The sequence below is a fragment of the Telopea speciosissima genome, chromosome 8 (genome assembly GCF_018873765.1).
Source record: "Telopea speciosissima isolate NSW1024214 ecotype Mountain lineage chromosome 8, Tspe_v1, whole genome shotgun sequence".
Classification (NCBI taxonomy): domain Eukaryota; kingdom Viridiplantae; phylum Streptophyta; class Magnoliopsida; order Proteales; family Proteaceae; genus Telopea; species Telopea speciosissima.
The window spans coordinates 15741772-15768938 of NC_057923.1; the positions used below are offsets into that span (position 1 = coordinate 15741772).

The following is a 27167-nucleotide window of genomic DNA, read 5'->3' on the forward strand; positions in this document are numbered from 1 at the left end:
CCACCAAAATTGGTAGCACTAGAACACCAACATCACCTCCAGAAAAACCACCTTTCCAAAGCGGAGCTAGGCCATCTTTCCAGGAATTGTCATAATGTGAAAAATCACCCATCCAGCAAGGGAATGTTAGTTGAGCATGTGTTACAAGCTAATAGTGGTGAGTTGTTCATTCTGAGAAAAATTTTCCCCACTCTAGAAGGTATGCCAACTAATTATTAACTATGAAAGTTGTGAAAATGATGTTTTTGAAGAGGTGGTGTAAGTTGTAAATAGAGATGATAGAACATCATGCACCCTACAAGATGACATAGTTGAAACCAGATGTTGAGGTAACCATTTCGAAACGTTGTTTGTTATCACTATCAATTGCTTCTACTTTGACAAAATTTGGTGTTATGTGTTACGAACCATTCCTCACACAAATATTGGAGGGGAACAGTAAAGGTTATTTGGAACATACATAGCAAGGTGGATGATGAACTTATGGAATGGAAAAGAGAGTAGCAACAGCAGGCAAACAAGGACGAGAGGTAGATCGAGAGAACTACATAGTTAGTGAGTGACTTAAGGAGTAGCTCATAGCTGGATCTCAAATGCGTTTCAGGGAACACAATCGTATCACAGGATTCCGGTCAATTCTGAAGGAAGAAAATCCAAAGAAGACTATCAAAAAGAAGCAATTTCCATGAATTTGAGAATTTGAAGGAAGATATCGGAAGGTATCTGATCTAAAGTACCAGCAGATGATCCAATTTGAATTCAACCAACAATACATGGGTTCCCAGAGTAGTTAATTCTGACTCCTTAGAAGAGATCATCTGAATTTTGGCTGCAGACAGGGTTTGCCAATCTTTTGGGTGGGGGGGGGGTTATAAATAGCTTCAAAGAACCTTTTTTTTTTTATAGAAAACTCCAAAGGAAAGACAAATATAGTAATAAGAGTATAACTGTGTTAAAAGGTCATATCCTGGAAGCCTTCATCATAACATAGAACAATTTTTACATATGGGTTAGCTTTTGGAGCCCAACAGAAATCTCAGCCAGGCTACAACAAGAGCACACCCCCTCAAATCTCCGTTCTTGGAAAACAATCATCAGGCTATAAATTCAGCTTCCAGTGGGATAATTCAAACCACGCAATGGTAGCGATATGAGATCATAAACCATAACGAAAATATGAAGCAGAGAAGCCTCCCAACATTGCAAATTAAACATCACTCAAATTTTGAATTCAAAGAAAGCAAAACCAAGTCAGATAACCAAGAAAATATCATCTAGATGTCCCAAGAAATGGTTTATGGTATCCATTGCAAGAAATGGGCCTCAGCGGTAGTGACAATTATGTTTCATCATCATATCTTTATTCTGATAATACGTGCATATAATGCATTATTGGCTATTTTGCAAATACAAGATCATGTTCTTCAAAAAAATAGAAATAAATCAGGAAAAAGAAAAGTGAAAGACAATGGCATGAACTAAATGGGGAAGACAAAATCATTCTATTTAAGATTGACTGTGATCAGATAGATTCATGCGCAGCAGATTGGAAAGTGATTATAACTTGAGAAGGGGGGAAAGGTGGGGGAGTTTGATTTACGCATAAATTCCCATATGTTTTCATCATTTTATGCATAATAGAGATTCACAAAGACAAGGCATCATACTTCAATGGAGTCAAATATCCCTATCTATCCAGTCCTCACTTCACATACAAAATTCATTAACAAAATTAACTAGAAACTTACAGATCAAAAGAACAATCAATTTGTTGGGAAAAAATTTATGAAAAAATAATTAAAGAGCTACTCGGATTAGAAAAAACACCAGAAGATGGATAGACTAAATGATTATATGAGCATTAGCTCACAGAGTTGCAAATTAGCAGTTCGCAAGAACATGAAACAGTGAAAAATAGTTACTAAGACCGTGCATCAGAGAGATTCCCAAGACAAAAGTCAACATCCTCCAGAGGAGTGCAGATGTCCCTGTCTGTTTTATCATCACCTGCACTTATTTCTTCCTATTTACTCCTATTTTCATTTACCATGAAAACCTAATGCCAAAGCATGACAAACAGAATAACGATCACTTAATAAGCAATGAGAAACAAGTATTGACCAAATCACGAAACGATCTCCCAATTCAAGAACTTCCTATTTGTCAAAACAGATTTTAACTTTGCTCAATCAGAAAGCAAGAACACAGAAAAATGGAATCAAAATAAAACAACAATTTGGCATGCAACAGAAAGAAGTGAATATAAGCCTAAAGATATGAGATTTGATTGCGCAATTGCCTCAGATAAGTTTCCTCTTCATTGAATCCTCATACTACTTTTAATCCATCATCGGCTTTGCATCAAATTGACAGTACCAAAAAAAAAATCTACAGTAACAGAGGAGAGTAAAACAAGTGCATCAAACAAACGAATGCTAGTTCTACATTGCCATAAGGGCCTTCGAAACAAGGAAATTACTTTCAAAAAGAAAAAATTCAGATTCGAGGAAAAAATATAAAAACAAAATCTTGTAACAACAAATAATCTACGCTTCGACCTGCATAAATCAAACAGAGACTTCGCCAAAATTCTTTTGCAATTAGAGAGGAAAACAAGTAAATTAAGAAGAAAGGAATGGACGAACAAAAATGTTAGGTTAAAACTAGGGTTTGAGGAGGCATTATGAATTACGACTTCTTATCTCAATGGAACCTAAGATCAATAAAGGAGGCAGAGTAGGGCAAACCGGCAAAGCAACCATTCTAGTGTGGGCTTAATAAACCACAAAACAGGGGTGTTTATTTATGAGTAAATTACTCCCCCCTCCCCTCGATTATGCTCTAATGACAAACCCCTCCCCTGGGTATTGAGTAATGACTCTCCCCTCCCCTGTATTAACAAGATTCTATCAACCGTACCCATTCTGTTAAAAAGAACTGTTAAGTGATAGGAAAAGACTATATTACCCCCTCCTTCTTCTTCTGAATCTTCTTCTTCCTCCTCCTCCTACAATCCCTTTCCTGCAACTCTTCCCCCACCTTGCCGCCAACGCAACCCCTCTCACCGTCCCCACTCATGCTCTCTCCTTGCCCTTTCCCTGCCGCACTGACGCAAAGGGTCTCCATGGTGAGGAAATGACACACACAGCATATCACCACGCAACAGAATAATTCCATACCGAAGTCCAGCAAGAATTCAGATGTTCAAACTGTCATATGGTCAAGGTTGAATATGAAATTCCAGGTGAGAGATCCCCACTACTAGTCCTCCCAAATAGAACAATTATAATGTCGGAACAACCAACAACAAAGGAACCGGAGGAGATTGAAACTAGATCTGCGGTAGAATGAAGAACGAGACTGAAATTCGAATGAAACTTCCTACAAGCAGGATCTCAACAGAGCTTCGAAGAAAGGGATCGCCCACGCTAGATAATAAAGTCCCAAAACTTGAGATTAAAAGAAGGAAATCGTAGGGAGATCGATGCCTCTCTTTGCTGTATCAAAGACTAGCGCAAGAATAGAGATGATACGAGGTAAAGGACGGAGGAGGAAAAGAAAGAAAAGGAAGAAGGAACAGAAAGAGAAAAGGGAGATTAGAAGGCTTACTGGGGGGGAAAGGAGGAAGCTAAGGAAGATACCAACAGTCCCACAGTCCACACGCTGTTCAACCAGGCAACACTCAACTCTCTGAGGTTTAACTCAAAACTCAATATTCGATTCAAAACAGGGAGATTTAAGAAAACAGGTTGGAATTAGGATTCCATGAAATCAGTAGAAAGATCTGGTTTTGAAAACAACAATAAATTAAGATTCCAAACTGATACCTAGATTTGAAAACATAATTAAAAAATTAGATTCTAAGATTGAGAAATTTAGAATTCCTACTTGCAGAAGCATTCTTGGAAAACAGTGAAAATATTGGGTTTTGATGATTGATTTTGAAAACAGAGTTGAAATCTAAAATTATAGAACAAGAAACACAACCAATAGATTAATAACTGTGAAGAACAAATTAGGAAGTTATGCGCATGATAGAGAGATTATGATCTGACCTGAGTACTAAGAAGAAAAGATAAGAAGAACGAGAAACAGTGAAAAAAGGATATGATCAGGAATCACCACCTTATCTGAAAGGCTGCCATCACCTCCAGTACCCAACCTTGAAACCACCAACTGTTCAACCAAAAACAAAAAAAATACCAACCGTTCTCTAATATTGGATGGCTTTCTTGCTCTGCGGTGGATGCGACAATGGTTATGGACGTTGTGAGGGCGGCGGTGGTGGTGGTGACCATTACTCACACTAGAGAAACGGTCTAGAGATGTTTTTAGGGTTTTGATATGGTTAGGGGTATTATTGGAATATCACAAAAATACGAGTATTTTGGGGTTTAAATGAATATTTTTAAGGTGATGTCATCACTTAACAGCCATTTTTAACTGAATGGGTACGGTTGATAAAATCTTGTTAATACAGGGGAGGGGAGAATCATTACTCAATACCTAGGGGAGGGGTTTGTCATTAGAGCATAATCGAGGGGAGGGAGGGGTAATTTACTCTTTATTTCATTTTTTTTTGAACAACGGTGCTGTGTGGGGGTCACCATGGCTCTGTAGGGAGTCCTCCACGGTGCCGTGGTCATAGCTATGTCAGTTTATAAATAAAAGGGGCCTCCCCTCATGTTCCTTACCTTGTTTCGTTACCAGACTCTGCCAGTTCTTTGTTTTCTTTCTATTTTCGTGCGAGACTATTCCATGGCTCTCCGCAAACGTCCTCGTCAGTCTTCGTGCGGTCCTTTGTTAGGAATAACCGATATGGACGATTGGGCGGGCTAGTACCCATCTGAGATGACTTTGAGGGACACCGCTCGACACATCTGTTGCGTCGCTTGGGGGCAGTCGCAAGAGGCAAGCACACTTAACCTATCTTTATTATTTGTATTTTATTTAGTCATTTCAAATGTAGTATTGCTAGATACCAAAGCAGGATCATTAATTACTGTCATGAACCCCTAAGATACACAAATTGACGCGGGGCTGTTAGATACCACCTTAGGTATCTTTTGGCACGTAGATCGAGGTGAACCCCTAAAATACCACTCTAGGCATTTTTAGGTATGTAAATCGAGACAAGGCCATAATATTCCACCCTATATATCTTTGGGCACACAAATCGAGGCAAATCCTAAAATACCACTCTAGTCATTTTTAGGCACACGAATCAAGGTTTCACATAAATCGGGGCAAAATCCTAAAATACCAACTTAGGCATTTCTAGACATGCAAATCGAGGTGAACCTTAAAATACCCCTTTATGCATTTCTAGGCACGCAAATCGAGACAATACTATCAGACGCCATCCTATGTGTCATTTGGCATGTAAATCGAGACAAGATCCTAAAAATGCTACTCTAGGCATTTCTAGACACGTAAATCAAGACAGAACCCTAAAACACCAGCTTAGGCATTTTTAGATACACAAATCGAGACTGCCATCAGATACCACCCTATGTATCTTTTGGCACGTAAGTCGAGGTGAACCCCTAAAATATCACTCTAGTTATTTTCATGCACATAAATCGAGGCAAAATCCTAAAATACTAACTTAGACATTCCTAGACACACAAATCGAGGCCAAACCTTAAAATACTACTCTAGACATTTTTAGGCACACTAATCGAGACAAGTCCATCAGATACCACTCTAGGTATCTTAAATCGAGACAATACCATCAGATACCACCCTATGTATCTTTTGGCATGCAAATCGAGGCAAAACCCTAAAACACCAACATAGGCATTTTTAGGCACGCGAATCGAGACAAGACCATCAGATACCACCCTAGGTATCTTTTGGCACGCAAATCATGGTGAAACCTTAAAATACTACTCTAGGCATTTTAGGCACACAAATTGAGGCAAATCCCTAAAATATCACTCTATGCATTTTTAGGCACGTAAATCGAGGCAAAATCCTAAAATATCACTCTAGGCATTTTTAGGCATACGAATAGAGGCAAAACCCTAAAATACCACTCTGTACATTTTTTGCACGTAAATCGAGGTGAAGTCTTAAAATGTCACCTTAGGAATTTCTATGCACGCAAATCGAGACAATACCTTAAGATATTCTTCTAGACATTTTAGGCACGTGAATCGAGATACTGTCATCAAATACCATCCTAGGTGTCTTTTGATACGTAAATCGAGGCAAAAGCTTAAAACACCAACTTAGGCATTTTAGGCATGCGAATCGAGACAAGGCCATCAGAAACCACCCTAGGTATCTTTTGGCATGTAAATCGTGGCAAAACCCTAAAATACCACTCTGGGTATATGACTGCACGTAAATCAAGACGAAACCCTAAAATACCACTCTGGGTATTTATCAAAGGCTTTCGATTTTCTACGCATCAAGTATATGCAATCATATCTAGAGTAATCATCGATGAAAGTTGTAAAATACTCATACCTATACCTTGCTTGTATGTTTATGGGTCACTCTAACAAATCTGTGACTTTAGTACCTTTATTGCTAAAGGGTTTCTTGGTCATTTTGCCCTGAAGGCATGACTCACAGTTGGGGAATGGTTCCACCCTCAGATACTCTAAGGGCCCATCCCTCACCAATCTACTGATTCGGTCCAAATTAATGTGACCTAATCTTAGATGTCATAAATATGTTGAGTTCACTGGAGCTACTTTCCGTTTCAAATCAACATTCGTTCTAATAAGGCAATCCAAGAAGTACAATCCACTTTGCATATATCCAAATGCCACAAAAGAATTATTAAAACGAATAATCAATTTAGAATTAAAGGAAAAACTATACCCGTCCAAAAGAAGTTTTGAAACTGAAATAATCTTCCTCTTAAAACAGGGTACATAGTAGCAATCCTTTAAAACTAAACTAGCATAACTAAAATTTAAAATAAAAGTTCCCACAACCATCGCCATGGTTTCAGCTCCTATATCCATCCGAAGACGCACCTCATTTCTTTTCAGATTCCTTGTCTCCTTGAACCCCTGCAAATCATTGCAAATGTGAATAGTGGAACGACTATCCACCAACCAAGAGTTGGTCAGTTCAAAAGACAAATTATACTCATAAAGAACATAAATATCACATGTACCTTCTTTAGCATTCTCAGTTTCATTCGACTTTTTGTGTTTCACAGTAGCCAGGAATGCACGACAATTCCTTTTCCAGTGACCCTCTTGCTTGCAATAGAAGCACTTGCATTTGCCTTTATTGCCAGACTTCCCACACTTGGGTTTCAGAGGCTTACCCTTACTTTCCTTTTTCTTCTTCTTCCCATTTGAAGAAGGCTTCACATCTGTTGCATTGACCTCAGTTTTGTCCTTTTTCAAGGAAGCTTCTGTCCCTACCAATGCGTTAGCAACCTCAGTGAGCTTCATCTCCTTATTTGACATCTTGTAGGACATCTTAAAGGGCGCATAGGCAAAACTGAGTGACGCCAAGATCACATCGGTCTTGTATCGCAGACCAAAATCAGTCCCCATAGATTACAGTTTCTCAAATAGATTGATTATTTTCATGACGTGGTCCATCACTAGAGTCCCTTGGGACATCTTGGAGTTATCGATTTGATTCATCACATCAGAATGGGCGTGTGTCAACTGCCTGTTGAACAATTCAACAAGTTTATCCATTTTACCCCCAGAGGTGTGTATATCCTTGACCGAATCCAAAACTGATTTTTCCAATGATCCTAGGATGGAAAGTGATGCATTGGAATCCCTTTTGAGGAAATCTTGTATCTCTTCATGTACCTCAAAATCATTTGGGTCGGGTAGAGGAGGAACTTGTTCATCGAGAACTGTGTATAGTTCTTCTGTAGTCAGGAGCAATTTAATGCTCTGTTACCAATCGACATAGTTTGTACCATTTAATTTGTATTCGCTAATGAGTGTTAACATGTTGGAATTAACGGCAGTCATTGAATAATAATTTACACATGTACAGGTAAAAACACATGCATATTAATAACCATTGATAAAAAATTGAGCATATACATCAATGGTCTTTCATGATTTAGGTCTCCCTCATGACCCAAAAAATGAATTGGATACCTACAACCCTTGCATGCATAACTTACCCTACATGGAGTCATTATACACATCGTGGTAGTGTGGGCTAAGCTGTCCGCCTGATGGGCTTCCAATATTTTCGGCAACCTGGGTGTCATGCCCAGATCCTGTCGGCTAACATATACCCAAGTCATGCATTTACCTATTGCATTAGTTAGAATCATGGAATCATGAAAGAAGGCCTACTATCGCAGTTCCCTCTCACTATCCATATCCTAACGTATCTAGATAAAGGTAAATATAGATAACCATGTGATAACGAGCATGGCAATGTACTATCGGCGTATGAGGGGTCATATCACACAATATCTACACTTATCTTCAATAGGAGGCCATGGACATGTCTACTGACTTAGACTAGTCCATATCATACATGTATTATGATCAAAGAGGGATTAAGCAACTCTCACATACAGGATGGAATAAAATAACATAATTAATCAACATTAATTAAAAGTGATTATGGGATGGCGGCATTTTTATCAGAAGCAATTAAAGAACCCTCCCAATAAAAATAAAACTAATAACTTTCTTTTAATTATGGGTGCATCAATCATGCCATGGATGCCACGCCTCGTTCATCTCCTCCGCCTGATCACGTCTTCAAAGTAGGTGACTTGCATCTCCATAAGCTTTGAGCGTCACATGTGGATCACCATCAACATGCCCTGGGAATCCTAGCTCCTCTAAAATTACAATGGAAACCTAGGAAAAAAATTCTATACACTTTCCTTTCCATAATAAAGAAACCCCCCATGGAGAAACCAACCCACCATTTTGGGCTGCCCATGGGGTGGAGTACATTTGTTTATAAAAAGAAAGGGAGAGAAAGAGAAAGAGAGAGAAGCATCACATCTATCCATAATCCCAATGCATCACATATATCAAATTACCCTCCAATTTATTAGTAAGCCAATCCCATAATCACATTATAACATAATATCATGCATGGGCATCATTAAAGCAACAAACAAAAGCCATGGATTTCTTCAATTATTGAACCATCACATCACATGTGATAACATGTATCCAAGCCCTTGATTAATTAAAATCATATTTTAATTCCAAGTGGGTGGAGAGAGGAATCTCTTCACCCATCTACTTCCTCCAAAAACAAAATAAAATAAAATTCTATTTTGAAAAAGAAATACCCCCTTCATTTTTTTTTTAACTGGAGGGTAAACAAAAGAGGTGCATGCAGCCTGCATAGACAGGCCGCGTGCGCCAGGTGCATAGCCCGCAGGCCACAGCCCCACGGGCAGCAGCCCACGCACAGGCCGCACGCGCAACTCGTGCGTTGGCTGCTGCCAGGGCTTCTCATGGGCAGTGTGCAAGGGTTATGGTCAGGGGGGCGTGAGCAGAGGCTTGGCAGCGTGCGTCCTCCCCCCACAGATCATTGATAAAATTTAAAATATATATACTATCAACCCTACTTGGATACAATGCTTTCAATAATTGGAAAAATAAAATAAACATAAATCCATCATCACATGGGCAAGTTGTTAAATCTAACAACCTTGTAACTACCCATGTGCACATGAGAAGGTTGTTTCAACAACCACATAACTACCCATGTGCGAATTCAATCAAGAATTTGAAACTTGCATCTCATACATGATAATTACATCAAACAATTAATTATATGATATTCATGGGTGAGAAATGTGGCTCTGTTACCACACTGTAGGTTAAACTACGGTCCATGGGATCAGGGCGGTTCACATTGGTAAACCAATAAACTTTATACTTCGAGATCCCTGATTTAGGGAACTCCAGGGTTGTCCCTAGGGAACCCTAGGGTTATCCTAGGGCACCCTGTTTACATATTTAGGGTTAACCATGGTCGCCCATGGTGTCCTTGCAGGAACCCTAATAGGGTTTGGTGTGACAAACCAATGCCCAGTCCAATCATCCCTAATCCATCACATGGAAAGAGGGATCCATCCCATACCCGAATGCGCAGTGGAAACAAATCGATTCGGGTTTCTTTCGCATCCCATGAATAATCAATAATTAAAATCAAGAGGAATCAATAAAGAATTGCTAACCTGGTGAGCCTCAAGTGTTGCTCCTTCAATAGACAATGGTTCTTCCTCCAATGAGTACTCCAAGTAAACAGATCTAAACCTATAATGGTGCAGCCAAGGTTCTTCAAGCCAATCCCAAATGCTCTTCAGTTCTTCAAGCACAGATCTGGGTTTCTAAAACCCTAACTCTCAATCACAGTAGGGAGAAACAAGAAGAAGAAGAAGAGATCACAAGAGGGAGAGGGAGACCAAAACACATCCAAGAGGGGGCAGCCAGAAAACGTGGAGATTGTATGCCCCCTCTGCACTTTGGTCCCCTTTTATAATAATAGGGTTTAATTAAAACCCTAGATGGATTTAGATAAAACACTGTGAGAGTATGACTCTCTCTCTCTCTTTGTTTGACAGTTCTATTTAAACTCAAAGTGCTTCTAATTAGTAAAGAAGCAGAATCTAATAGGGAATGATTTAATTAGTTACTTTATTTAAATTTATGGATAATTATAATTAGCACCATATCCATTAATTAAATAAAGAACCAATTATTTTAGTAAATTCTAAATAACTCCCTACATGATAATAAATTATCATGTACACCCCCCCACTAATCAACACCATCATTATGGAATCTAGAGCATGTACACTTGTACTGCCAAACCCCATTCCATAGTACATGTCCGTATAAGAGTGTCTGTGCATCTGATCGGGTTCCGCAAAACTCGATAAAACACTTTATTAAAATAAATGTATATAATCCATTATTTTATGTAAAATAGATTTTACAAAAACCATTTCTAAAACGGCACTGGATCAAGATTCCGATCCGACCATACATAGACAATCTCAATCTTGGTGTTCCCCAATCGGGTAGTGGTGACCATGTTGAGTAACTCCTTCACTCACAAAGTGTTCACGCATTCCCAGAACACCGGCTTTGACTCACTTGAGTCTCAGTCATTGATGAACCAAAGAATGCGATCATACTTTGCAGCAACAGGATTCCCTCAGGTAAAGGGTGTCGGTGACACATGTTTATCCCTTTTTACATATGGCAGTAATACATGTGGGAATCGACAAAGTAGATTCTTCGCCAATACGCACATCGATCATGTGAGCCCAAACCCTAGTCGTGACTACTATTTTAAGTAAAACTTACGGACACATAATGTTCAAAAAAAATTATATCGCATATGATAATATTAAACCAAAATGTATAAAAGTTCAATACAAAATAAAACCGGATTGAACCGGACCAAACCGGATTTGATGGACACACAAATCCAACAAATAGTAGTTAGATGAAAAACAAACTCAAGGTCAGCTAGAGACTGCAACGAGTGGGTTAGTAGAGTATTTGGTAAAAGAACAATGATTCCATTTCAACTTGATAAAAGAGTAATAGAAGCCACAACAAAGATTCTATATCTATTTGAATCATGGAAACCATTATTTAGCAGGAAATGCTAAAACAAATGGATGATTGAATCAACTTGTAATACTTCAGTTTTCATACCCAAGTGCCCTACAAACCATACATATTTAGAAAATCTACAAGAAAGAAATAAGTGCCAATCAAATTTATCGGCTACTTAAGCACGATACACATGATAAATTGTTAGGGACTCGAATTTTATGCTAGTGTACAACTTCATTAAAAACTTTCATTTGGGTCATTGAGATTTAAAACCATTAGGTGCCAATTAGATTCATCGGCTACTTAAGCACAATACGCATGACAAATTGTTAGGGACTCGAATTTGTGCAAGTGTACAACTTCATTAAAAACTTCCATTTGGGTCATTGAGATTTAAAACTAGACAAAAGTGTCTAATTGACGTTGGACGTATCAGGTGACACAAATCAAGAATCATATGAGTTAGTTGTGTTATTAGCTCAATTTAATTTTCAGTACTATAGGAATTTTGAGCCTCTTTAAGATTTTTTCAGGTTGAATAAAAAGAATGGGGAAAAAAAAAATTTGCAAGCACCAAACTCCTTAATAAGTAAAGTTAATATCTTCTTCAACTTCAATATTTACATTCTTGAAAACAATCATAATGTTTGAACAAAAAAAGAAAAGAAGAAGCCATAATCTATGTTTGAAATTAGGAGTAAGAAAGGAAGTAATCCCCAAGTCCATCATTGATGTGTTGCCTGTCAAACCACCTTGTCATATCTCCAATATCTATTCGTATGTTTAGCTCTGAGGACCTCATCTCCAAAGCTCCTTGCAATCTTTTCTCGAACCCCAATGCTTGTGCTTCTTGTAAGCATCTTTTATACCATTGTCTATATAACTCCAAACAAGTTTATGATTAAAAGTATTAATGCAACTCATCCAACCATTAAAATCGTCTTTAAAAATCATGATTAGATGATCTTGAGATGAGAAATTTAGAAAATCTTAAAAATACAACGGTTCGTTGCAACTAGATAAAAGAGTACTGGAAATACTGAAACAAATGGATGATTAAATCCACTTGTAAAAGAGTAATGGAAATACTGAAACAAATGGATGATTAAATCTGCTCATAATACTTTATTTTTTACATTAAATGCCCTAAATCGATTTATAATACTTTATTTATAAAATCTACAAGAAAGAAATAGATGTCAATCAGATTCATTGGTTTTTTGAACACAATGCATGATAAATTATTAGGGATTCGAATTTTGTGAATGTATTAGGTGACACAAATCAAGAATCTTGTGATTTAGTTGTGTTATTACCTCAATTTTATTTTCATTACTAAAAGAAATTCAAGCCTCTTTAAGATTTTTTCAGGTTGAATACGACTATGGAAAAAAATTGCAAGCACCAAACTCCTTAAAAAGTAAGCATGGAATCTCTCGGTAGCGTCTCTTTGAGGCCATCAGATTTACAGATGTCCTAATTCGACGTGTGCGATTTCCCGGATCTCTGAGGATTATTCTTCTCATTTAGGGTTTCCTTCTCCCAAATGAGTTTTCTCTTTTATTTTTTCGTCTCTGGAGATTATCATCCCGTGAGAGGCGAAGCGGCGGCGGCGGATCTTGTGAGATCTTCTCGGCCGTTTGGTCTCCGAAGTGGTTCCTGCTCTGATCTTCCTCGGGTAATCAGTTCCTCTTTTCACGGTTGGTGTCTCCTTCGATAAGCTAGGGTTTAGTTATCTTTCACTGTATCCGTTGATCTTTGATTTAGTTTTCTATCTTTTGATATCCTATCTCTTTTGCTTAGCTCATTTTCCTTCTTGTTTTGGATTCCATATCATAGTAAGTTTTGATTTCTAATACATGAGTTTCTTTCGTTCTACTACTAGTTTTGTGTTCTTTGGTTTCTATGTTTGTCTGTCAAGCTGATAAATCGCGGATTTACTTGCCACTTTCTTCTGTTCCTTTCTGTGAGTGGCAAGCCGGTAGGTCCCTCGCACGGCGCTTCGTTTTGTTTTTCTCTTCGGGTAAGCGATTTTTTATTTTTTTTTTTCATGGATAACACCTACTCTGGTTCACAAAGAGAGATGATAAGTTGATCACAAGACTTCATTCCATCCTCCCATTACTAGTCATGAATTATTTCCAATTGATAATCACTCAAGCGCCAGACTGACTGAAGACATGGAAAAGAAAATAAAAGGTAACTATTGCACCCAAAAAAAAGTTCAAAACACTTCTCAATGATCCTACGTTTGGTTTAGTGAATAATAAGATTCAATGCATGAAATGTAATGGCTATTACACTTTAGCTGTTTGCACCCCCCCACCCCCCCCCCCCCCAAAAAAAAAAAAAAAAAAAAACACACACACTCACTTTAGCTGTAGAAAAAACAGTGATATCAAGGGCATCCAAATTAAGCACCTAGAAAAAGTAGGTATAAAAGAAATATAAGTTTTGACGATAATACACAAGGCATCCGATTAAGGAAATGTGTGATGTGTTGCTTGCAATATAGAATTTAAATCACGTTAAAATGGGGGAAAAAGAGGCCAAATATTGAAGTTATGGGATACCAAGGCAACCAGCCACCAAGTGATGGCTATCAAGGTTTAAGGTCTTGGTTTCGCCAGTGAAACCGAGATCGTGGGGAGATCATGTATTTTTTTTTTCTGAACTTGATGGTAGGTTTCGGTGGCCATATGGCCATGATAAGAGCTGAAACTTGGCATTCCCCCCCTATTTTAAGCCTTCTAAACACAGTGGAACCATTAGTTTTTACAAATTCAAATACAAAATGGTACTTTGACTACGGACTCTAAGTTGGTAGTCTACGGCTTGCGTGAGGTCTACCCTAGACTATTCCACATAATATTTAGAACTCATATAATTAAAGTAGAAGACTAAAAGTGCAAAACAACTTAAATAAGTATTAGGAACTAAAATACATCAAACCATAAATCATTTAACCATTACATTCTACATAGTGATGGATTGTTTGTTCGACAGTTTGTTCATAATTGTTAGAAACTTGGAAAGAGACATAGTCACATAGATTAACTAAATACAAGCTAGTACTGAAACGAGTGTCGGGCCGGATCATCATACTGACCACGTAGTTGTTGTTGTTGTTGTCAAATCAAGCTTTGATGAGGTGTTGGAGGTGTGATTTGCCAAAAGAAATGAAAAAAATACCCAAAGCTAGAGTTTCCCCTTCACAGAGGCGAGACAGGCAAGAGAGAGAGAGAGAGAGAGAGAGAGAGAGAGAGAGAGAGAGAGTCGAGATCTCGTCGAGTTATGGTGTTTTATGAGCTTTAATAAGGTCTGACACGAGAAATGGCTCGAGATCTTGGCGAGATACCGAGATCTTGGTCGAGATATGGTATTAATTCTGTATTGCCTGTAATCTCGACTCGAGATGCTACGAAACCAAGATAACAGCGAGATCTCGCCGAGATCTTGAACTATGATGGCTATGGTGTAACATAAATTCACTTACACACTGTCACAATGGGTGAAGAGAAAATACACTAAAACGACAATAGTTTTTCTATTAGTGCATTAACTGTAGATATCCAGATTTTAGTTTTAATGAATTGGATCCAAAACTCATTCTTACACATTAACTCTCGTAAGAAGGTCCCAAGAATACTTATCAACAGCTAAGCAGCCTATTCAAGAAAGAGTTTTCCATCGTAATTAATACTCGGATATATTATTAACAGTTCAACAGCAACTACAAACTCAAGAGCATAGTGAATTAGTTTACAAGCTCAAATTGAAGGGAATCTTAGTTTTTTTTCACTTGCGTATTTTTATCAGTTAATATTCAAAGATCGAAATATAAATGAAACAGATCCGTACTATATAACAAAGAGAATTAACAGATCAACAGATGAGCATTTAAATCGAAAATGGAGAGAAATAAAGAAAAACAATTGGGGAACCAAATCAAACAGTAATCGTAGCTGTCTGTATTCATACAACTAAGAGTTAAAAGAAAAATGAAGCAGACTGAAGCAAATCCAAACCCTAGCTATCGAAACCAATCTGCAATCATGGAGAGATTTATTTAGCAATCTAATATAATCTAAGCAGTAACGTTTATAAAGCTATCGGTCTGAAGAAAATAGCAGGAAAGGATAAGCTTCAACAAAAGAGGGGAAGAGAATGAAAGAAAAGGAGAGAAGAGGTCAATTACGTCAAAGTGATTTCTTTGTCTCTCCTTCGGCCACATTCATTGATTCGGGGAGGGAAGAGGACGAAGAATTGTCACACCTTGGATTCGTGATCTTGTGTTCCCATACTTTGTGTTGCAACTTGTGGATTGTGATTTACTCCTTTTGTCTAGCAAGACTGTCTTATTTGGAAAAAAAAAATTTATATTTAAGGAAGTTATTGATAATGCTTTAGTCATACATTCATTCAAATCTTATTTTCAATAGTTTTTCTGGTAGTTTGATGTATATAATAAAGGGAATATAGTACCTAAACTTGTGTGCGTTGGGGGGCAAAATTCTTAGTGTTTCATAAAAAATTATATTTAAGGAAGTTATTGATAATGCTTTAGTCATCCATTCATTCAAATCTTATTTTAAATAGTTTTTTCTAGTAGTTTGATGTATATAATAAAGGGAAATATTGTCCTTAAACTTGTGTGCGTTGGGGGACAAAATTCTTAGTGTAATCATAAAAAATTATATTTAAGGAAGTTATCGATAGTGCTTTAGTCATCCATTCATTCAAATCTTATTTTCAATAGTTTTAGTAGTTTGATGTATATAATAAAGGGAAATATAGTCCTTGAATTTGTGTGCGTTGGGGGGCAAAATTCTTGGTGTAACCATTGATGGTTATGCTGACCCTTCACCGTAGTTTTTATAAGAGAACATGGCACACAAGTTGTAGCAATGGCATCGACTAAAGACGAATAGGAGTATATGTGGAAAATTATACATAGAAAAAATGAGGTTCTGATGTTGTGCAGACATGATACGATGTGTCATGATTGTTTTTCAAATATTTAATAAGATTACTTTTGCTTTAAGTAACGATTGTCAGAGATTGCAGAGCCAATGGCTTCAGGTTCGTTATGACTTTCTTCTACTCCCTGCTTCCGTGCTCTTTCATGTATGCAAGGTCATGGAAGGTAGCGTAATGTAGTTCTAACTTGGTAGGAGACCAACTAGAAACCAATAACTAGGATCTGCTATGGACTAGGGAAATTGGCTAGGTCAAAATATGCGAAATTTTGAAATTAGGGTTAGGATTTTATGGGACCTAGGGTTTGATGTAGGGTTAGGGTAAGTTGATGTAGGGGAGTCTTCCAATGAAGATCCTAAGATGTTTAGATGAGGTTAGGTATGTAAACTTGAATGGACAATAGATTAGGTTTAGGGTTTTGGGGTTTTGAGAAAGTGGAAGGAGAGGGAATCTAGGGGTTTAGGGTGGTCGCCTAGGACTGATACTAGGATTGAGTTTCCCTTATGACGAGAGAGAAAGTTTGAACCAAGAAAGGTAGGATTTTGATGACTGGTTTGGTCTGAGTGGAGTTTAGGTTATGGAGGTGATGTTCAGAGATGGAGGGGGTGCTAGTGTTTGGTTTGAAGGATTAGAAGAAGAAGGGTTTTGGGGCTGGGATGATGCACTTGTTGTATGGAATTATTATTGAACCTTGCAGAGAAATTTCAGCAACTGATTGTGAATCTTCAAGATATTGGCTAGGGCAGAATGAAGCTTGAATGACACTTGAATGGAGATCGATGGAAAGGGGTAGGGGAAGACTATCTTTACCTGGGTATCTCACCATCACATCCTATCTCAGAACAGTGTTGTAGCTGAAAGCAAAATCTTTATTCATAAAATCGTGGGAAGAGGAAAGGGGGAGGGGGGGGGCTCAATTGGAGTTCTTACATATTTATAGCCTTATGGTTGAAAAGAAAACAGACTCAAACTATGACTCAAAACAGAACTAGGACGTCTAACTAGGATCCAAACTTGCACTAGGAATCCTAATTAGCATTACAACTTAATAAAAGACTAATTAAAATACCAAATAAAAATCTAATTAAAACTCTAACTTCAGCTCACGATTTAATGCTGGTGTAAGGAATCCCTACTAATGTAATTCTAGATTGATAGTAGACCAACTAGAACCAATAACCAGGATCTGCTATGGATTGGCAAAATCGGCTAGGTGAAATTATGTGAAATTAGGGTTAGGGTTTGATGGGACCTAGGGTTTGACGTTAGTTAATTTAGGAGAGTGTGGATTATATGGGAGAGAAGAGATGTTGAAAGTTATAGTTAAATCAGATGACTAAATCTGAACTTATTGAGGATTCCTAGTAGAAATAGGATTGATGGGTAAATGGGTAATTTCAGACAATCGGCTGGGTGGATGGTAATGAAATTTGGATTGAGTCTCTCGTAGGGTTTGAGGAAGATTCGATCAAAATTTCAGCAGGTTCTAACGGTTAGATTTGGCTGGGCAGAATTCTCGCGAAAATCACCTTGCATGTGACCTTCTAGAAGGGAAGAAGAATAATTGCTGAACTTCAATTTCAGACTTGTTTGAAAATATTTTGAACTTTGCAGAGAAATCCCAGCAACTGAATATGTTTCTTCAAGAGATCAGCTATGGCAGAAATGAAACTTGAATGGAGCTTGATTGGAGATTGATGGAGGGGGTTTGGGAAGGGCATGGCTATCTCAGCTCACCCTGGGCATCTCACCCAACCTATCTCAGGATTTTTAACAAGTGCTAAAGCCAATATTTCATTAATCAAATTCGTGTACCATACTGGCCTCCCTTACAAATTTATATAGAAGACTCAAAAATAGACTTGGACACTAAAAAGGAAAGGCCTAACCCTATCCTTAACTAATAAAGTAACCTAAATTGACTAAGAATAGTGAAATAATAAATAAAACAAACTCAAAATAGGACTCTAACTAAACTAAGGAAGTAAATCCCGTTTTCCTATTTTCTACCCATATTTTAGGCCTATTAAATTGGCCAATTACAAAATAAACTCATAGGATCAAAAGCCCAACACATATATAACCCAACCCAAAGCTTATTTTCAATAAAATAAGCCCTCTAAGTGACTTATTTCCATCACCTACACCTACCTTACACTATTGCTGGTCATCTGGTGTAGGGAAGAATCCCTACACCTGTGTCTAGTTTTGGACAGCCAAGTTACAACATAGCGGTCGTGGAAGATGGCCGAGCCAATGGCTGTAGGCATAGTTGTCACGGCGTCACGGCGATCCAAGTCGGTGGAGGGGTGTCACGTCGATATATCGACATGTCGCCCGCCATGGCGTTGCCATGGCGAGCATGTCGACCATGTTTTATTTTTTATTTTCTCTATTTTTAATGTGTTAATAGATGTATACTCAAGCCATGTTTTATTTTTTCTCTATTGTTTCTCAAGTTTTAAGAAGAAAATTCAGAAATCGAAGAAGAAATCGAAGAGGGAAAGAAGAAATCGAAAGAAATCGAAGAGGGAAAGAAGACAGGAAGAAGAAATCGAAGAAGAAATCGAAAGAAATTGAAGAGGGGAAGAAGAAATCGAAGAGGGAAGAAGAAATCGAAGACAGGAAGAAGAAATCGAAGAGGGAAAGAGAGTCAGGAGGAAGAAATCAAAGAGGGTCGCCATGCAGCCCTCTCCAGCGCCAGGACGGCGACGCCGCCATGACAACTATGGCCTGTAGGTTCATCTCCTCCTTCGTTCCCGTTGGTTCTCTCTACTCTCAGAAATGGGTTTTAGCTCTCCTTCATTCCCATTGGTAAGCCAAAATGAACCTAAGGCCATTACGTAAAGCAAAAGTAATCTTATTAAAATATTTAAAAACAACCATAACACATCGTATCATGTCTGCGCAATGTCAGAACCTCATTTTTTCTATGTACAATTTTCCTTGTATACCCCTATTCACGTTTAGTTGAAGTCATTGCCACAACTCGTGTGCCATGTTCTCTGACATTTGTATCCAACTATCCATTAAAGTTGTTTGTCCGACGTCATTTAATGAGGGACCTTTTAGGTATAAAAACTACGGTGAAGGCTCAGTGTAACCATTGAACACCAAGAATTTTGCCCCCTAACACACACTAGTTATTGATAATGTGTTAATCATCCATTCATTCAAACATTTTTTTAAAAATGAAAACGATGTCTTGTAGTTTGATGTATATATGTAATAGAGAGAAATATAGTGAGAGTGAATAATTTTTTTTGTTAACAACAATGAAAACTTTGTTAGAGAAAGTTGGCAAAGGAGCAAAACAGAAAAGGAAGAAGATACAAGGAAAGCCGGAGGGGAAGGCCACCAAGTTCTAGAAAGCTTATACTTGGAGGCCCCCTTGGCTAAAGAATGAGCAGACAAAAGAGAAGATCTTGGAACATACAGAAACAAAATACTAGAAATCAACAAACAAAAGACGGAAAACTATAATTAAATAAGATCATTCTGTAGTGGGGTATTTAAATCTAATGATGTTAATAATTAGAATATCTAATTGAGAAATTCAACTATTTATTTAGTTCCAATGCAAAGAGAATCTAGGTGGAAAAGAGAGAATTGGGAAGATCTACAGGATTACTTCAGTATATAATAGATCTGTCATTGTTGAGACCTAGTCAAAGTGGGAGTTTTATCCTTTATTTATTGAGCAACATCCCAGATTAGAAACCCTAGCAGGTCCGAAATGCCCCATGGATTCTCCTTTACTCTCTCTTCTTTTTCTTCTCATTTCCTTCTCTATTCTGTTTTATAGTTTCCTGGAGACAGGTGTACTTCATTTATTCCAGATCTACAGAAATCTTCTCTTCAATTGACAGACCAATTGAAGGTTACTCCAGTTTATTCTCTTTAATTTGTGTCCTGTATAGAAGTTCTGCATGTATATTCTAGTCAATATATTTGGCATTAGAGTTCATAGATACTTGATCTGCATCTAGCCTTCATCATTGGTGACACAGAAAATGTCCAGAATGGATGCAAAAAAAAAAAAAAGAAGAATCAAAAGCAAATCAAGCAATGAGAAGCATGCATCAAATAATGACAGTACTTGCACAAGTTGAAAATTGGATCTATAAGCTAGCTTTGAAAGAAATCAAAGAGAAAACAGGTTCTGAATTTTCAGAACATATAGGCTAGGGCTTTGGGGCTGTTAACCTTAAAGCTAAACGAGTTTAGTTTTTCTCGACAGTCTCTGCTACATAAATAGATGGATGAGCATATATTTTCTGCAATATGGCGGATTGGATGGGGCTGAAATTTTGTGGACAGGTAGACCTCAAGGGGCCCTGCTCACTTGTCAAGTTTCAGCTCAAAAATGGCAAACTAAGGTATTGAAAAATTAAGATCCACCAAAATGGTGTACACAAATGGCTGAATCACCCTTCCACATGGCATATTTAGGTGTGTCTGTCCACGTATTTGGGTAGGTATGCCTGCCCATCTAGAGAAACTATTGCCAAGAAATATCAATACATTATGGATAATTTACATGTACCTCCCCTGAGGTATGACTTAATTACACTTTCACCCGTGAGGTTTGGAAAATAAAGCGAACCTCCCTTGCTTTCGAAACTAATTAATAACTAAACCTACTCCGTTATTTCACCAGTCGCAAACATCAAACCATTTGTGACCTGAGGGGCTTTGGAACTCATAAATAGGTTCTCTGGCATTGTCAAAGGCTTTGATAGGTATATGAGGTAGTCGGGGCCTGAGGTCTTTTGGGAAGAAGGGGACCATAGTGCTCATGTCTGTAGGTCGAGGGAAAGAGACTGAAATTCTACCATCTTCAAGTCTCTTATAAGAAGGATTGGTAGCAATCACGAGGGGTGATGGTGGAGTAGTATCTTGGCTCTGTTCATAAGAATTGATCCAAGATTCAGGGATCAGGTTGACCAACTCTGTCTTGGAAAATCGACGAGGCACATGAGTGATCGTCGGAATCTGATCAGAGTCTATCTTAAGGAACAGAGCATCAATCAGAATGACCTGTGTTGAGGTCAAACGCATGGTTTTGCAACCTGTAACACATTTGGTAATGGAGAGTTGCCGCTATTGATGAAGCTACCTGTGGTGCACCCTTGATTTGCACCAAAAACTGCAATGCATCTGGAAGCTTAGGATCACTTAGGGTGATGTTGTAATTTGGATACAACATGAAGAATACTGTTTCGGAGTTGAGGGTGGTCTGAATATTGGTGATGGTGGTATGAGGGTATAACTTGAACCGGGTATCAAGAAGATCAATTTTAGAGGCAATAGGTAACCCTTTTCGGCCATGAAAGGGGAGGGCTATTCTGATGGCACCAAAGTGCAGATGGGTATAGCCAAGAGCTATCCACTGGCGGATGAGTTCTGGGGCTATTTCAATGGGAAAATACTGCTCTTTTCCCGAAGCAGTGGCTTGATTCTGAGAGAAAGGAGAAGCCTGCACATATTCCTTCAGATCTGGAGTCTTCGAAGGAGAAATGATGGACCTGATTTTTTTGGTGAGAGAAGTTTGGTTCTTCGGAAAAACACTGTATGGGTTGACAACAGGGAAGTTCGTCGGGTAGATCTTTTCTGAATTTGGAGTGTAGTTGATTTCTTACAGATAATCAACCTTAGTGGACTTGGAAGTTCTGAGGGTAATCTCTGTGCTTGAGGAAGCATTGCTTGGTCGTGGTGACTGTAACATGATGGAAGAGGAGCCATATCCTTGAGAGATGCTCAAAAGGGTACATAAGTGAGTTTGAATATTTTATAGTAAATAGTATCCTTGTTGAAGGTTTCCCGAGATAAACAGGGTATAGGACGGCCCTTCGCTTGAAAACCCACCGAATCTCAAGGGACTTTATCGGCAAGAATCCTAGTTAACCAGGTCTGTCAATCCAGAGTTTTCTAATGAGGAGGATTCGAGAGGCAACCTTAGAGCATACTCACTGGATGACTAAAGAACTCAGGAATCTAACTAGAAGAGCAGAGCTCCCTTGGATAAGGCAAAAGAGGAGTTTAAGCTAACATGGCTCTGATACCAGGAAGTTGTATTGATAGACAACTGATGATCTACAATGAAGGAGAGATGGCTATAAATAGCCAAGTACCTGAACACTATTACAACGACCATAATAACTATTACAACCACGCAACCACCAATTATAGTTACTATTACAACTACTACACACGACAACCATAGTTACTTTTACAAACCAAATCAAACCATCTTAATCAGCATCAGGACCGGTGTCGCTGTCGTAGGACCCATCAAGATAATAGTGTCTGGAAATCCTCGTGGTTCTCCATGATGCAGTGGATGTCAGGATCTTGGAGAATATCATTAGTCTCCCATGCATTGAAGGTGGTGGTAATGAGGCATTCCGGCAGGCAAGTGGGGTCCTCCTGATTGTGAGAACACATGTTGCGCGTGAATTGAAGCCATTATTCTTTTCGTTCTGTGCGCTGGTCAAACAGGTCATACGTTGTGGTGCATAGCAGCTGAAAAGTGGGGGAGAAAATCATGTAATGATGTGAAGAGATATTAGGCTCAACAAAAGTTGGGTGAATATGATCTGGGAATTGCCAAATCAATTCGTTTTCAAATTTTTACATAGCTATGGAGTCAGTTATCCAAAACCGTACACACATGAGGCGTTGGGCTTAGCAAAGGTCCCAAAACTAGGTTTTGTGGAGAATATGGAAATTATTTCATTTGACATATATTGATATAAATAATTCTATCAATGTATGCAACTAATTTATGTCTGTTCTGGGTGGGTCTCCAGTCTAGAATAATTGACAAGTTCTATAAAAAGGGATTAAATTATTTATGTCTACATGAGGGTGCAGTGCCCTTGAGTTACTCTAGTCTCTATATAACTATGTTCATGCAGTGATACTGGATAGTATGGCAATAGGACTCGGTGTCTCTGTATTGTGTCAGTGTTAGAATCTGTATTCCACATGTTGGACACCAGTGCAGCTCCTATTTTGAATTGTCCAGGTAACAAAGGTTCTGAGAAAGAGCTTGCATGCTTATTGAAGTTTACCGTTAGTATCATTTAAACCGTCATGTTTCATCTGATGTTTATTGCTTTCCACAATATCTGTGCAAATTTCCTAATCTTTACCTGTTGAGATATTCTTGTCCAAGTCTGATAAGTTTAAGTTTGCGGAAAGATGATTTCATTGGTGAATCCTATGATTAATTGGCTCAGACGTATGTAAATTTTTTTTCCCCTTAAAAAAGTTTCATAGTAAATCACTTATCAAGAACTTATCACTTCCTAGTTTCTACATGTTGAGGGTTGATGTCTTGTATTCTGTAGAATGGGTTTGTGGCCTGCCTCCAAAGTGTCGTTAAAACCCTGTAGGATAATTTTTAGGGTTTTCATGGAGGTAATTACGGAAAGTTGTATCTCTTTGTTTCTTTATAAATTGTGGCGATGGGGGTTATGGTAATGTTTTTTGTATACACACATAGGTGTGAGGAAGAGAGTGTGTAACCCTTTCTCCATTGTTAGTTAAAGCAGCACTCATCTCTTTGTGTACATAGGCACCTTTTCGAATCACGTAAATCTTTGCGCTGTGGTTGTGTGATTGTTTCTTCTTTCTGTTTTCGTTGTGTTTTCTGAACAATGAAAAGGGTTTCATATAATTGTTTCTACAGTACGTATGACAAATATACCATACAAAGGTAGTAGGAACACAAGTGCCTTTGCATAATTTCTCATTTCCTCATATTGGATAGATCATTGCTCTGAAGATGAGCCAACTGCTTTCACTACTGATGCTGCTGCTGTGTGTTTGGTAGACCTAGTGTGAGATGTCAGACACAAATATGGAGGATGTGAAGGTGCGGGAGAACACTGAAAATACACTTGAAGGCCAAGCTGATGTAGAGTTATCCGTGGAGGACCCCCAACATGTGGACAAGAACGAGGAAAATCCGATGCCCTCACCCCAGCAAGAGGTGCTTTACATTTTAGTTTCATCATATTTTGATCGTATCAGTTATAAGTTAATGTATAGATGAAAATGTTAGTGATGCGACATGTAGTAATCACCAACAAAAAAAAAAAAGTGACACCGTTGTACATTTCCCCCCCTTTTGGTGGAAGTCGAAGGGCTGCACTTACAGTTTAATGCATATGTTTACCTGTCTGTGCATGAAATTCATTTTCTTAATTAAAAGTTAAAACAGGAGTCATGTTCTTCATGGTATATTATTATGTCCTAATTAAAGTGGATGAGCTTCTTAGTGTTGTTATCTTCAATCTTGCTTTCTGCAGGAAGAAACAATCAAGAAAAAGTATGGAGGAATGATACCCAAAAAGCCTCCACTTATATCCAAGGTTATCCATTTCCTTATTCCTGATTTTTACATCAACATTTCTGGGGAGTGCATCACACATTTATTATTTTTACTGCCAGGACCATGAACGTGCTTTCTTTGATTCGGCTGATTGGGCATTGGGAAAGGTATCTATCTTGACTGTTTTGTGAAAGCTGCACCCTTTCTGCTGTGACTAACATTTAATATACCAAATCAAGTTAAAATACCTTATTCCTTTGCCTGCTGTTTTGGACTTCCAATAGCAAGGAGCTCAGAAGCCCAAAGGACCTCTCGAGGCTCTCCGACCAAAATTACAGGTACATGTTCTCTACTGTTTAATTGCATCTTCTTGTTGAAACTTATGCCTTCTGCAGTCTTTTTATTTCTCTAGTCTGGCATATGATTTTATTGAAAAAAACAACTCTTGATGCATGTAATGCATACTCACAAGCATAATAACGAGCTGATTATGTTTCATCCCCTTTATTTCATATTTATTGACTGAGAATTTTTATGTCTCATGGTGATAAAATGTAAGTTCCTTTTCTTATTGCTGTATCCGTAAATATGGATGTCTCTATTTGGGTTCCGGCTCTTACACCATCATGTGTTCATACTATAGTTGCCCAGACTGTTTTCATGGAAACCTGCAGATGCATCTACAAGTAACTGGTATAGGGAAAGGTTGCACCTCAAGTCATTCCAATGTACCTTGTTTGTCTCTAATTTGACCAGCAAGAAACACTTAATACAGTACTAAATGTTAATGAGCCCTTGAAGTGAAAGATTGTATTTGCAACAAAATAAAATCTTTATATGTAACTGGTTATTCCTGTTCTGCCTACCTGCGAAGACTTGCGCATTTCTAATATCTTTAGTAATGCAAGACACGTGTGAATATGCAATTCTAATGCGTTAATTCATCCATGCTTTTTCAGCCCACACCGCAACAGCAAGTACGATCTAGACGATCTGTGTATGCTCCATCAGAGGATGGTGAAGGTATGTATTCAAGAAGCATTCCAGTAAAGGACCTTTTTCTTGAAGAACGAGATTGGTCACTTACTTTTTTTTCTCTAAATAGATGGAGGCATCAACAATCCTAATGCTGAGGATCAGGATGGACATGAATAATTGCTGAGGAGACGAAAGGTGATAACGAGTATCCTCCGCAACAAAGAATAAGTGTTACAAAGTGGCTTGTGCATTTGTTGTTGTAAGAAGGAACAGACCTGGACTCTCTACTGCTGATAATTGTGCATTCTACTAGTGTCAATTGCCGGTGCAGTGTGCAAAGTTTTCTAAGCTCAGAAATAGTTTTTGGATATTTCTTTAACGGATCTGTCTTGTTATCCAACCATTCTATCAATGACAGATGCACTTAACATTATTACCATCTTAGATTTGTTAATTTAGTCTAGCTCAAGAGGTTAAAAGGTATTACAACACCAGATAACTAGTTTAAAAGGTATAACACAAGAAGACTTACAGTGATTTGAACATCTTGTTATCACCATTTAAGATGGAGAAATAGTCTCTTTTCTGGTGACTGCTATTCTGGTTTGCAAGGATTCCCATAGAAAATTGTAGTTATCACAGTTCTGAGATTGGATTGCAGGGAATCGAGTCCAATGATGCCTGTGACTGATTAGCCCGAGCTGTTCTTCACAACTAACATAAATCATTGTGCTCATGCCCTCGGATTCCTTGCCAATAATAAACAATGTTTTATGGAAATCCTGAAGCTCCAACTCAAATTGTTTGATCTACATATAAAATCAGCAGGCGCCTGGCTTTCTCTTCACATTTTCAAAGGGGATGTGCAGGTTGAAAACCCCCAGGATTTCATAGGAAATATAAGAAAATGACCATTTTAGATACTCAACCGTGTGAAAGCCTGTGAAGAATCTGAATAACTATGATCCCAACAACTAACTGCCTATAAGGAAATGCTGAAGGGGAAGGGTGAGGAACTTATCTCCACCTTTGGGTCTAGGTTTGTCAGGTTTGTCCAATCCTTGATGTGTTTGACGTTCTCCGGCGATGAGTAGCGGCGTATATAGGATACGAAGAGAGGTGACTACTTTGCTTGGTGCTCTTTTGGTTTGTACTTGTCTCAGTTTCTCTTGTGAAAGTAGGGACTCCCAATCACCTTATTTATCTCTATCTGATAATCCCTCCCGGCCATCAAGGTGGTTAGGTATCTCTCATATGCCACTACTTTATCCTTGAGGTGGCACATAGACCGCATCAGCTAAAACTGCTAACAA

At 38.2% G+C, this 27167-nt stretch overlaps 1 protein-coding gene and 1 non-coding gene across 2 annotated transcripts; one reads left to right on the top strand and one right to left on the bottom strand.

Moving 5' to 3' along the window:
- Positions 1–1928: 1928 nt before the first annotated feature.
- On the bottom strand, positions 1929–2014 carry LOC122638423. Its single transcript, XR_006329425.1, has one exon. It is a non-coding gene; the product is annotated as a small nucleolar RNA R44/J54/Z268 family (small nucleolar RNA).
- A 22373-nt stretch (positions 2015–24387) lies between these two features.
- LOC122671059 lies at positions 24388–26460 on the top strand. The gene is made up of 6 exons (XM_043868151.1): positions 24388–24534; positions 24854–24916; positions 24996–25043; positions 25161–25214; positions 25836–25899; positions 25982–26460. Exons 1-6 carry the CDS (start codon positions 24388–24390, stop codon positions 26029–26031), a joined length of 426 nt encoding a protein of 141 aa, XP_043724086.1. The 3' UTR covers positions 26032–26460.
- The last annotated feature ends 707 nt before the right edge of the window (positions 26461–27167 follow it).

What these genes read in the sequence shown, in the direction of transcription:
- LOC122671059 (XM_043868151.1), top strand. Translation starts at nt 24,388, where the DNA reads ATGTCAGACACAAATATGGAGGATGTGAAGGTGCGGGAGAACACTGAA. An exon ending in CTGATTGGGCATTGGGAAAG is followed by an intron (nt 25,044 to 25,160) that starts GTATCTATCTTG and finishes GACTTCCAATAG; the next exon opens with CAAGGAGCTCAGAAGCCCAA. An exon ending in TCCATCAGAGGATGGTGAAG is followed by an intron (nt 25,900 to 25,981) that starts GTATGTATTCAA and finishes TTCTCTAAATAG; the next exon opens with ATGGAGGCATCAACAATCCT.